Source organism: Lynx rufus, unplaced genomic scaffold, assembly GCF_022079265.1.
Source record: "Lynx rufus isolate CCGP_SWC_20201006 ecotype Redwood Valley unplaced genomic scaffold, mLynRuf1.p SCAF_1, whole genome shotgun sequence".
Classification (NCBI taxonomy): Eukaryota; Metazoa; Chordata; class Mammalia; order Carnivora; family Felidae; genus Lynx; species Lynx rufus.
In genome coordinates this window covers 71,371,281-71,384,593 of record NW_025814823.1, presented here as the reverse complement: position 1 = coordinate 71,384,593, position 13,313 = coordinate 71,371,281, and the positions used below count along the sequence as shown (strand labels likewise).

Below are 13,313 nucleotides of genomic sequence, written 5' to 3'. Positions count from 1 at the left end.
CCACATGTGTGGTGGGGGAGCTCCCTCTGTGAAACCCACCTAGAACAAAAGTTCTTTGTCAGAGCTTCAGAGAAGTGTAATGTAAAAAGAGAGAGAGAGAGAGAGAGAGAGAGAGAGAGAGAATCTGCAATGTGAAAGAAGGGGAAATCATGAAAATCTCAGCCAATGTTGTAACTTTTAAATACCATTTTTTAAGAAGGGGGAGGTTGAGTGGAGGTGGGGAGGTACCATAGGATAAGGCCCTCTCCAGTCTGCTAAAAGAACTTCTTCCTACAGTTAAAATTTACTGTTCTGTAACTGGCTTATAAAAACTCTCTATATAAAATATATGCTCACTGGCAGTTTAGTGATAGGGATGCAAATGTTTGTCTATTTGTCATTAGGGACTCAGAAAGAAAAAAAAAGTCGCCATTTCTATCTGACAGTGGTTGTGGTTTTGCAAAAGGAAGAGAACTAATTGTCCTGACTTTGTCCCCTCTTTCCTGATGGGAGGTGTTTCTACTGCAAAACAAAGCAAAAGAAAAACACACCCCAAACAGGAGGCATTAGCGTACATGAATGTGTTTAATTATTTTGAAGACCGTTATCCTTGGGGCTCCCAAATGAACTACATCCAGGGAGGCTGAATACTGGTGACAGGAGAGCAGTTTTCCAATAAACTGCAGTATTATTGCAATAGACTTTGTAATACAATTTATGCTGTCATTCATAAATAACAATGCCATATGTCAACCATATTGCTTACACAAGTAAATCCGTCAACGTGTCAGTATTTGATTTGCCTCCATGGCTTCTTCAAATATTGAAGTATAGGTATTGGAAGGGGTGTGGAATGGCAGAAAGTGCCCACAAAATCTGAGAAAGAAACCCCACACAACCTCTGCCTCTCTTTTACCTCTCATCCAAAAACATCCTAAAAGATAAAGAATGAAGGGCGGGGGGAGGAGAAGCACATCTGGGATCCAATATAAATAAATATTGGGTGGTTATATGGACTGTGAACACATAAGAGAGTTTTGTGGTTCCTGCTTTGACCTTCTAAGTGTATTTTAAAGCACAACAATTAGGCATTTCCCAAGAAATTACCAATCCTAATGGTCATATGTGGGTCAAAGGCCATTCTCCTACAACCCCCATCTCTGAGGGTAAAAATGATTGATAACCAAATGAGAATATTTGATGACAGGCCAATTTTACTCAAGTTATTTTTTAGTAATGGGGAAGTAAAGACAGCCATAATTTTTGAAGGGCTTTTAAGCACCAAGGTCAGGTAGACATGGGATGGGTCCCATTCTTGACTATCCAAAATAAACAACCCCCAAATCCAACGTTTCAGTCACGCCTACAAAGTCCCAATCTTGTGCCCTAAAAAAAAAAAAAAAAAAAAAAAAAAAAAAAAAAAAAAAGAATTCTCATTAAGCCCATGTACATGGAACAGGGATCATAAACTTTAGCAAGAAGCACATTTTTAGGTTACTCTTAGCCCGGCTGGTAACCGTGAAGCCTGAGGAATCAGGGAGAGCTCAGAAGGGCAGGAAGGAGAGGTAACCTTGGGAGGGACGCTCAGAGGGCTGAAAATTGCCCAGCTCTTGGGAGCACCCAACCCCCCAGGGCTGACTGGCAGCTCACACGGGGTTAGATCTGGAGTGGTGAAGGCGGAAGTGTGGGGATCTGGTACCTGCCCAGTGCAAGCCAGGCTTGGGGCCGAGAGAGGTGGCAGGGTACCTCACTGCCTAGACGCCTAGCCAGCCTGATTTGAGAAAAGCCTTGAACCCAAAGTCCTCATCACTTCGGGCATGACAAAGCTCAATGAAAAGGAACCTTTGTGGGTCCCTTTGCCCACCTTGCGCGGGCTTTAGAGAGGTCTGAGTGTACTCCTTCTCCACTTCCTCCAGTATCTGCTGGCGTAACCCTCCTCCTCCCGGTTGAGCACCTACTGGCGCCCTTGGGCTGGGCTCCAAAAGTGTTCTGAACCCCGGAGTAACTCGGGGCACCCTGTTCACCCTTGAACCTGGCTCTGGTGCGGCCCAAATGGCACTAGGCGCTCCAAACCCGGCGGGCACCCTGTCCTTCAGCAAGGAGGACTTCCTCGCTGAAACCACGCGGGGCTGGCGAGCGGTAAAGCAATTGCAAGGGCAATGAAAGGCTGCTCGGTGGGTCCCCCAGATCCTTTCTTGTCCACCTCACCGTCCCTAGCTTTCCCCCTCCCCCCGCATGCAGAAACAATCAAACAAAGGCTCAAAAGCCAGGAAATGTCCAATTCACTTCCTTTAAGTTTATTAATCGCCCACACCCATCACAGGGAAACTTGGCTGTGCTCAGTGACGAACGGAGGGCGCCGGGGAGCCTCAGTCACAGCTCCCCTCCCCCTTTTGCGCAGCGGGTAGCCATAAGCGCCAGCCTAGGCATCTTCGCGACCGGGTCCTATTGCCTCAAGGCAGCTGAGCGCGGCGGTGCCGCCGGGTTCGGGCCAGCTCGGCATTTTCTGTACCTCCTCAGCCTCCTCATGCCTTTGTTTGGCTCTGGGAGAAGGTTGGGATTCGGGGTGCAACAGGGGAATTCTGAAAATCGATGCTCCCCGGGAGCACCTGTTGACCCCAGAAAGGGCATTTCCATAGATGGCCACGTTGCTGCTGTCTCCATACAAGCATCTCCACTGCAAAAGCGCAGACAAGGGCATGAGTTTTAGATTCGGCCCTGACAACCATCACCACCGCAGAAATATGGGGCTGAATCCACCGACGGAAACTGGCATAACGACTTCTATACCCCCCTGTTTAAAACAAAACACAACAACACCATTATTATTATTTTCTTCAGCGCCCTAGAAATTGCTGGTGTTTATTTAGGAAGTGTTACACAGTTATTGGGTCCTTAGAAACTCGGGAGGTTTAAGGGGGGTTGATTTGGCTCCCAAACGGCTTGAAAAAGAAACAGCGCACCTGGGGTCAGGCGGGTCATCACAATAACAAAAAGCGCGTCTACAAAATAAAAAGCTCTTTTATAAAGAAAGGCAATCCGGGAAATCCACTGTGAGCCTTCCTGGTGACCATCTAGCTAGGCCTATTCTCAGGTTTAATTGGCAGGCAGTTTATTGGCGCCTTATTGGTGTTGATTGAAATTTTGCTCCCAGTTCTTTCTTTTAAGAATTAGCATCTCAAGTCGATTTACCTGAGTCAATTATCTTTTTAGAGTCTGGGTTTGGCCATAAATTTGCAAATATTCATTAAGCGTACTTAAATATCTTTCTTTCTAATCATCATCCAAATCTCTATTATTTCCTAAGAAAGTCTTTTCTTTTTTAAGGCTTCCATAAAAAGAAATTGATCAGGGAGCTATATTTGAATTAAGACATATTAAATCGATGACAGATACATATCATGCTGTGTTTAACAAGAGTTGTACAAGGAGGCGGGTTCCAGATTCCGCACGGCTCTGCTGCACCATTATTCACATTTTTACAGCCTTTCCTTCATGCCTTCACCCATTAAACCATTAAATTTCAGCAATTCAATAAAACAAAGCAGTTATAATTTTGAGGAAAAGCTATTTTGAAGGGGGTGGAGGTACTCATTTTATTGCACAATAAAAATGCTCAATAGTCCATATTAAAAGGTAGGTTGTGCTTATTTTCTTCTTTCTTTATTCGTTCATTTTTTGGTTTGTTTTTACTTATAACCTGCAGGACTGAATGGAATGCTGCCATTATGGAAGTAGTGATGCTCATTGCCAAGAAATTCAAATAAAGGAAACTCATTTGAAATGTCCTGAGAATGGGGGAAGACAGTAGTGACAATTCCAAATATGATGCTTTCCCCATTACCCATCCACAGAGATGGCAGTCCTTTCTCCACTTTTGCCTGGTTGGCTTGAGACGTTTTGAGTCTTTGAAAGGAAAATTGTGAAAGGACTCATCCTCTCCAAACACAGATGCGGATTTTTGTCGCTGTTGTTTATTAATTTTTTTCATTGTGTTTGCACTCATGCCTTTCTCATTTCCCCGTATTTGAACTTCATTGAAGCCGAAAGAAAAAAAACTATTTGAAATTTGATTGTAGTGTTTTCTTTGTTTGCTTGTCAGTTTTCTAAGAGGAATGACATTCCCAAGGCTTACAGTGAGGTTGCCTGTTAAACATTGCTCACACCGATGTAAATGGGGCCATCGAATCAGTTCTTTTGAAAATATTTCTTACAACTTCCCCGGACCATCTCTCGGGACCATTAAGATGATGTCTTTATGCAGTCTATTTTTACTTGGACTGCAAATGAATCAAGCTGGTAACTTGTTTTTTGTACCTCCCCCCAAGAAAAAAATTCACATTTTAGTCAATAACACTTTTTTTTGAATAATTTTATGCAAGGCAACAAAATAAAAATTAAAAACCCTGACTTTAATTTTTGAACATCTTGGAACATCACAAAATCTTAAGATGCTTTCTTTTTAAGAGCTGAAGTGACACTTTTGGGCAGCAATAACCCTGAAATTTGGGGATGCCACATTTCTCTACTCCCCCCAAAATGATGCAGGAACCTATCTCTTTTTGTCAAGTGATTTGATAACAAATCCCTTGAAAAGGATGGGACTCGCTCCCCCCCCCCAAGGCCAGTTTACAGTTTTCAAATAAGACATCTCGCCTCCTAGATCAGTATATTAGAAAACAATGACAAGGTAAGAGATTATTCTAATAGTAAATACATAGCAAAGGTATTGCTTGATTTTAAAATATTCATTTTATTGGATCAGTTTTAATTTATGGCCCTTTCAAAGAAACTGAGGCGCACATAAGGAGTACTCTCTGGGCCGAAAAGAGGAATTCTGCGTGAAGGATGTTGTTTATTTAGCCGCTTCCCTCTGGAGAGCTGCTGTTTGGCCTGCCCTGCCACTGTATCTCAGAAAGGCAAAAGTTAGAATCGCTGCCGGGTGTTGCCTCACCCCCACCCCCGTACATCTAATTGGAACTGGCAGATCTAGAACTGACGATAAGGGAGATTACACTTCAAGCCAACTCCTTTGAACCACGTTGAAAAGGACTGCATGAGCTAAGAAGTCGAGGTAAACGGTTCCTTTTCGGGAAAGATTTATTTTGACTTCACCTGGTGTCTTGCAGAGCCAAATCACTTAAGTTGTTTTGCAACCAATAAGATTTTAATATCTTCCCTCATTCTGCGCTCTACTTGAGGGCCCGGCAGACTGGATGTCCTTCCCAAATAAGAAGTTTCTAGCATCACCTCTACAAGTATGACGACCGGCACACGGTTCACCTTCCTCTTCCGGAGAGCAGCCCAGGGCTCTTCCAACGGAGGAGGTAGAAAGTGTTTGGATGCTGCTGGGGGAGTCGCTGCGTGCGGTGAGGCGGAGGTTTTTGAAGTTGGGGGCTATCCCCCAACCCCCTTTGTCCCGGGGTGGGGTGGGGGGGTGGTCCTCAGCCCTTACCCACCCCGCGCCCTGCGGCCGCGTGCCGGCGCACGCTCTCCGAAAGGCGCGTCATGGGAACGCTGGGCGCTGCGCGCGCAGGCCCGGCACAAACTTTCTGCAAGTGCAACTTGGGCATCCCCTGGAAGGCGGGGACGTAGGGCTCCAGGGGAGGAGGGGGCGCGAAGCGAAAGCGAAGGATGCTGCGAGCACGGGGGCGGATCCCCGCTGGGCCGAGGGCCTGAATGGGAGCCAATCCGGCAGTCGTGGCTGCTGTCAATCACGATGTTCCCTCCAATCCCACCCATGCCATTTCCAAAATCTCGGTCCCACTGTGCAGCTCAAATGTGTTCTCTCTGCCAATCGCTGGAGGACAGAGTGGGAACAGGAATACGCAGAGTTAGGAGGCCAGGACAAAGAAGTTAAAGAGAGCCTAATATATACATGTTTTTGAAGGTGGGCAGAGGGAAAAAAAAGTCCCCCCAGTGAGGGTCTATGGGTCTGATTGTGTAGTTCTGATGGAGCCCCCTTTGAGCAAGAGGAACCCGCCAGCGCTGAGATTAGCGGATTTGGCAACGGCTCAGGCCAGGCCGCTTCAGAATATGACAGGCTTCCCGGCGCTGGCCAGCCCGCCCGCCCACTCCCAACTCCGCGCCACAGCCACGCACCTCCGCCCTCGGGACCTGAGCTCTGACCCCGGCGTGGCCATCACTCCGCTCGGACCCGAGCACATGGCCCAGGCGAGCGCGCTCGGCCTCAGCCCTCCCTCAAAGGCGCTCCCGGCACATCCCGAGGCGCCGGCGGCCGCCGCCCGCGCTGCAGCCTCGGTCGCGCACCCCGGCGCCAGCACCTACCCCGGTGGCGGGGGCAGCGGCCGCGCGCAGCCCTCCGCGCCCCCGCCCCCAGCCCCTCCTCTTCCTCCCTCCCCTTCACCCCCTCCTCCTCCCCCTCCCCCTCCTCCTGCCCTCTCGGGCTACACCGCCACCGACAGTGGCGGCGGCGGCAGCAGCGGCAAAGGCCACAGCAGGGACTTCGTCCTCCGGAGGGACCTTTCCGCCACGGCCCCCGCGGCGGCCATGCACGGGGTCCCTCTTGGAGGGGAGCAGCGGTCTGGCACAGGCTCCCCCCAGCACTCGGCCCCGCCTCCTCACTCGGCTGGCATGTTCATCTCGGCCAGCGGCACCTACGCGGGCCCGGACGGTAGCGGCGGCGGGGGCCCGGCGCTCTTCCCCGCGCTGCACGACGCTCCGGGAGCCCCCGGCGGCCACCCGCACCCGCTCAACGGCCAGATGCGCTTGGGGCTGGCGGCGGCCGCGGCAGCCGCGGCGGCTGAGCTGTACGGACGTACCGAGCCGCCCTTCGCGCCGCGCTCCGGGGATGCGCACTACGGGGCGGTGGCGGCCGCTGCAGCCGCAGCCCTGCACGGCTACGGAGCCGTGAACTTAAACCTGAACCTGGCGGCGGCTGCTGCTGCCGCGGCAGCCGGACCGGGGCCCCACCTGCAGCACCACGCGCCGCCCCCGGCGCCGCCGCCGCCGCCGCCGCCGGCGCCCGCGCAGCACCCGCACCAGCACCACCCCCACCTCCCAGGGGCGGCCGGGGCCTTCCTGCGCTACATGCGGCAGCCAATCAAGCAGGAGCTCATCTGCAAGTGGATCGACCCCGAGGAGCTGGCCGGGCCGCCACCGCCACCGCCACCGCCCCCGGCCGGCGGCGCCAAGCCCTGCTCCAAAACTTTCGGCACCATGCACGAGCTGGTGAACCACGTCACGGTGGAGCACGTGGGCGGCCCAGAGCAAAGCAACCACGTCTGCTTCTGGGAGGACTGTCCGCGCGAGGGCAAGCCCTTCAAGGCCAAATACAAGCTCATCAACCACATCCGCGTGCACACGGGCGAGAAGCCCTTTCCCTGCCCGTTCCCGGGCTGCGGCAAGGTCTTCGCGCGCTCGGAAAACCTCAAGATCCACAAGCGCACTCATACAGGTGGGTGTCTGTCCCCGGCCGCGCCGCCGCCGCCGCCTCCCGCGCCGCCGCCGCTTCCGCCGCTGCTTCTCTTCCTCCTCCTGCTCGCCTTAATTTTTCCCTCCTTCTGCTGCTTCTCTTCGCATACGTATAACCCGGACATGTGACTTCTTTTTTTTCTCTCCCCCCCTTTTTTTCTATGAATAAGTAATTCGATAGCACACACAGGCCCCGCGCTGGGTTCCCACACGGTGGAGTCTCCAGCGCGCTCGCAGCCCCTCCGCCGGGACCGGCAACGCGCTCCAGACGCCGCCGCCGCCGCCGCCCCGGAACAGAAGCAGCAGCAGTCGGAGCAGGAAGGAGCCCAGGACGGTCGGCAGCCCCCATTCGCCCGGCCCCGGGAACTTGGGGAGGGCGATGGGGAAGGGGGGCCGGAGCTGGAGCCGCCCTGGTGGCTCTTCCCTCCCCACCTGGTGGCAGAGCCCGCACCGTGCTCCGAAGCGCGGGCGTGCGAGGGGGCACGTGGGATTTACTCCGATATTGAGGCGACCAGGCCCAGCTCAATGTGGCCCTTCCAGGAGGGGAGGGGTCCTGTCCCTCCGGGGCGTGGTGCAAAATGCCATAGAAATGCGCCCTTGGGGCCCTGAAGACCCCCTCCCCACACACACACACACACACACACACACACACACACACACTCACGTTTCCCACACATACATCTTCATGTGCACACAGCACACAACTTCACACACCCGTATCTCACATACTACCCCCCCCCACTTCCTGGTAGTTGGAACACCCATATGCCCTGACACGCTTATCTTCCACATACACCCTCACATACGCACACTTCCCCATTTACACACCTTCATACATACCCATACAGTATCATACAGCTGTCACACACATTTTATCACACATACCCTGCAAGGTGCTAGAGAACTTGGCTTTGTCCTTTCAAAGAGGATTCTATTTGGAGGAGGGCAGGGTGAGCTGCAGTCTCCTGCGGTCCTTGGTACCTGCCCCCCCGTAAGAACTTGGGGGAAGCCCCCAGCGCTGTGGGGACCCCTCCCATCCCAAAGGCGGCTGCGGCGTGGGGCGGTGGGGTGTTTCCTGTGGGTCGTGTGCCTCCATCGAACGTACTAGCGCGTTGGGCGGAAGCGCTGATGAGCGCGAGCAGTCGGGATTTATAGGGATAGACAATATTACCCCTCGGAGGACACTTAAGTAACTGGAGTTTACATTTAGTAATTACTTGGCTGATTTATCGGCGCTGGGCGGCAAGGAGGCAGCCGCCGCGCGTGGGCCCAACGCCTGGCCAACAGCCGGAGCCCGGGGCATCAGGGGGTTCTGCGTGCAAGCCGGGTCAGGGTGGCCTGGGGCTGGGCCCGGGGCCTGGCTCCTCCCGGCCATCACCTGATAGGCCTCCTGTGCACCGATGCTGGGCTGGGAGCACATCTTTCCGGGAACTCCGTTGGCCAGCCCCCTGCTTTTCTAATCGAGATGGTCCACCCTAAGGAATTTTCCAAAAGGAAACTTCCCACGAGGCTCTCGGAAAAACTCCCTGGCCCGCTTAGCCAGCTGTTTGCCCCTGTGCCTGGCACTTGCCGCCAGGACAGGGGCCTGGAACCGTAAAGGGGGCTCGCGGGGCGCGGGAGGTGAAGCCGCCCCCAACCCCGTCCCCTATGGGCACCCTGAAAGCAGAACCTGCGGCCTTGGGCCTTTCCCGCCTTTGCAGGCCTCGGAGAGAGAGTGGACCTTTCCTTCTCCGCCGCCGGACCTGAGGACAGTTTCTTCCCCCGTGGAGCAAGGAACTGGAACTTGCTGGCGCGGAAGCTGCCACGGGTCGCGGCTCCCTCCGACGGCAGTCCAGGGGGAGAGGGGCGTGCGCGCGCGCGCACGGCGGGGGCGGAGATCCCGAGCGCTGCGGGCCCCTGGGCAGTAGTGTTTTCTAGTTTCACGGCGTGCTCAGGGTTGCGTTTCCTGCCCGGCTGCGGGTGGCGGAGTGGTTCTCGCCGAGGCCCTCAGGGAGGGGTACCGGCGCCTCACGTTAGTGCTCAAACCGGTGCCCAGGGGGTTTTTGGCGGTCCTTAGGCCGCTTAGCAGTCGCGATTGGGTGCGGACAGGGACCATTCCGGAACCCCCTCCCTACCAAGGCGCTCTCCCTTTTGGGGGTTATTCGGAATCCCGGAACAGATTGATCAAAGGGAATAATCCCCCGGCCACTCCCGAAGGCCCATTTCCTGACCCACGTTCCTCCCATCCCCACCCCCATTCGGTTTATAACCTTCCTTTGGGCCAGACTCGAGTTCTCTGGGAGAGGGAACTGGTAGAACAGAGAGCAGCCCACGTAGCCTCCTTTACTCTCTCAGATTCTGCAAGTAGTTAGATTCTGATAGACTCCTCTGTCGGAATCTGAAATGTAAACACTGGGGTTTCTCACCCTTTCCAGTTAGCTGGAATTTGCTCACTGTTCCCCGCCTAGGCCCCCTGAATAAAACAAGCAATTCTTTCACCTTTACTTATTTTTTCCTTCTATTTTCGTCCTTAATATTACCTTAATCCCTACTTTTCTACTCCCCCCACCCCCCACCCCATTCCATATCTCCCTTCTCTGGGCGTAATTGTTTCTCTTCATGGTGGTCAGTGGTGGGACCAGCAGTGCTTAGAGCTACTGTATTCTTCACAATCCGGGATCCTTAGCGAGGACAGGAACAACTCCAAACGACACTGCACATTTGCATAGGGTGAATAAAACCACTCAAGCCTCCCTACGGAAGGAAGGCCCATTATAAATTTTTAAATAATGCCATATTAAATTAGAATTATCTCCAACTTAAAAGTAAAACTCAGATCAGGATAGATAACTGATATTTTTATGAAAAGTGATTAACTTTTTTGTTGTTGTGTTATGTTGTGTTTCCCCTCTATAGATCAGTGTAGGAAGTGTATTTGAATAATATTTAATTTCATTTTTAAACAGTATTTAGAGGTAGGGGAAGTTATAGTCCAGGCATCTGAATACTTTCAGATGTGTTAACACACTCTGGCATCCAAGCCTTTGTCATTGGTGAGATTAAAAAGAAAAAGAAAAAAAACTACACTGAAGTAGTTGTATATGAAAATTCACCACAAAAATTTATGTACACTAAACTGTCTTAAATAGTTGCTTTTTGAGAAACATATCCAAAACCAAGGAAAAAGCCATACCTAGTGAGCCACCAGAGTAGGTGCTGAAATTCAGTAGAGAAACTCAACTTAATTTTTAAAAATCATTTAAATATGAGGGAGATATTATTAAACAATAGTATGTGTGAGATAACTGGTTCAATTATGACTCAAATACATCAAGTTCATAGATACTTAGGTGAGAAGGAAAATTCCTACTGCTACCTGCTGTCTTCCTTTTTTGCTTTTTAATACCGAGGTGTTGTGGCTGAATTTCTAGTTGTGTTATTAACATGTCCACTCCCTGAACTAGGGGCCTTGTGTTTAAAGGCATTGTGTTCCTGGGGTGGTTAGAGCAGCTTAAAGAAAGGGATGATGGGCCAACGACTGTGGTAAACAGTCCCTTTTCTGACTATTAAGTGGGGTAGAAGGCTGTCAGAATACGTTTCCGTGGGGCATCAGGTACAAGCTAAGTTCTGGTTGCAGCTTGTGGTCTTTATTCACGTTTCCGAGGTTCTGTTCCAAAGGCTCCTAATTGCCCTGCAAGTTGTGAGGAAAGCTGGGAGAAAGAAGAGGCCAACAGCCTCGCCTCTGCCCATCCAGGCTTATATGAAATCTAGTGATGGGACTGTGTGTTTCACAGGTGCCTTTGTTTCTAAAGAGAACGGGGTTTTGCCTTATTTCCTTTCCCATCGGTGGAATCCTGGGGACGCTCTGGAACAAAATGCCGTTATTATAATTGCATGGCACCTCCCCCACTTCACTTTTAATTTAGTGTAATGTGCTTACTTTTCTCTTTTTTTTATATCCTTCCCCCAAGCTGTGGCTTTGGAAGAATCATTTTATTAGCATTTATATTGACAGGGGATCTGCTTGTATCCTTGCAGGTACAGACCTTGAGGGCAGTGAGGACACGGGTGTCTGGGTCCTTGTTGGATTTTGGTGTTACATCCTGGATCATGCTCTAGCCATCATCTCCCTGAACCCTCTGGTACTGCAGGGACTGACATCTAGCCACTCACAGGCCCAGTGTCCCTTCCCTGTTGCCTTCTGGAACGTAGGAATTAGGAATAGAAACCAGGCTGGGGTTGGTCTTCGAGAGAATGGGAAAATGCATCCTCATTTCTGTTCCAAGATTTCTCTCTCTCAGGTGAGGGGTCTCTGAAAAGCAATTGTTGACCTGCCCTCTGTTTTGTTGCAGGGGAAAAGCCTTTCAAATGTGAATTTGATGGCTGTGACAGGAAATTTGCCAACAGCAGCGATCGGAAGAAACATTCCCATGTCCACACGAGCGACAAGCCTTACTACTGCAAGATCCGAGGCTGTGACAAGTCCTACACTCACCCCAGCTCTCTGAGGAAGCACATGAAGATTCACTGCAAGTCCCCACCACCTTCTCCAGGAGCCCTTGGTTACTCCTCAGTGGGGACTCCAGTGGGTGCCCCCTTGTCCCCTGTGCTGGACCCAACCAGGAGTCGTTCTAGCACTCTCTCTCCTCAGGTGACCAACCTCAATGAGTGGTATGTTTGCCAGGCCAGTGGAGCCCCCAGCCACCTTCACACACCTTCCAGCAACGGAACCACTTCCGAGTCTGAAGACGAAGAGATGTATGGGAACTCTGAAGTCCCGCGGACGATACATTAGAATTTACTAGTAATAATAATAAGTAATAAGTGGGAGTCCTTGGACCATATCCTAACCTGAGACAATGCCGAGCCTGAGACAAACCCTTGACTCAGACTTGCCACCGGGTCTAATTAGCCCTATTTATTCAGTATGAAACCCTATGGTGTTTGTACATTTAATTAATTTAATTAAGATATTTGGGCTTTTTTTTTTTCCCTTAGAAAACAAACAAACAAACAAACAAAACCCAACCAAGCTGGACTTGTAGGTTACAGGGGAACAGGGCTAGGAGCAAAATGTACCAAGGGTTAATGGAGATACACACTGCTGACTCAATATGTGTATATTTGGAAATGAGCAAGAAAAAGCATTAAGTCGGAACTCAACACAGCACCAAGGCCCTCTGCATTTCCTGGAGTGCCTCGAGATTGCCTTTAACACCATAACGAGGGCTTCTCTGGAGCCTCTTTGCCTCCTCCTTGGGCCCTATTTCTGAAAAGGCCTCTTGATTGTAAACCACACACTTGCTGCATTGCCAACAGATCTTAGACTGTACCTGTGTCCAAAAATATTTGTAAAAAAATCCTTTGAGTTCTAATAGTTGTGATTTTAACTTTCCACTCTTTTATTACTGCTCTCATCTTAACACAGTATTTTTATACGGGATTATCTCTTCAGTACCCTGCTTGTAGGATTTAAAAAGAAAAAAGATGCAGCAACCTTATTACGTCTCCGCGTATTGTGCTACTGTGATTGTTCCCGCAAAAGTGGGGACAAGAACACGCTGCTGCAACAGTCAACTGTGAAGCTGTGATATTTTATAAAATAGAAGAAATTCAAGTGCTTTCTTTTTTCTCTACGGTTTTTTTTTTTTTAATCTGAAATCGCAGATGCTGCCTTTTTACTGTGTCCAAACTCCTTGTGTCATAAAAAGATAAGTTTTAGAGAAGTTTTTTGGGATGCCAAAATTAACAGGCAAGTCTAAGGAGGTGTGATGTTGGCAACATGCCTACTTTTTTGGGAAAGCTGTTGTTTTTAAGACAGGCCAACCCCTCTTTTATACTGTTGTATCAGCCTTTTAAAAAGTCTTTATTTTTCAATGCCCGCAACTGCATTTTCATGCATTTTTTCCCACCTGAGCACT

General features: G+C 50.6%; 1 protein-coding gene across 1 annotated transcript; it reads left to right on the top strand.

Moving 5' to 3' along the window:
- The first annotated feature begins 5,857 nt into the window (after positions 1 to 5,857).
- ZIC5 (Zic family member 5) lies at positions 5,858 to 12,187 on the top strand. Its single transcript, XM_047084475.1, has 2 exons — positions 5,858 to 7,396; positions 11,745 to 12,187. Exons 1-2 carry the CDS (start codon positions 5,932 to 5,934, stop codon positions 12,185 to 12,187), a joined length of 1,908 nt encoding a protein of 635 aa, XP_046940431.1. The 5' UTR covers positions 5,858 to 5,931.
- Positions 12,188 to 13,313: the final 1,126 nt, after the last annotated feature.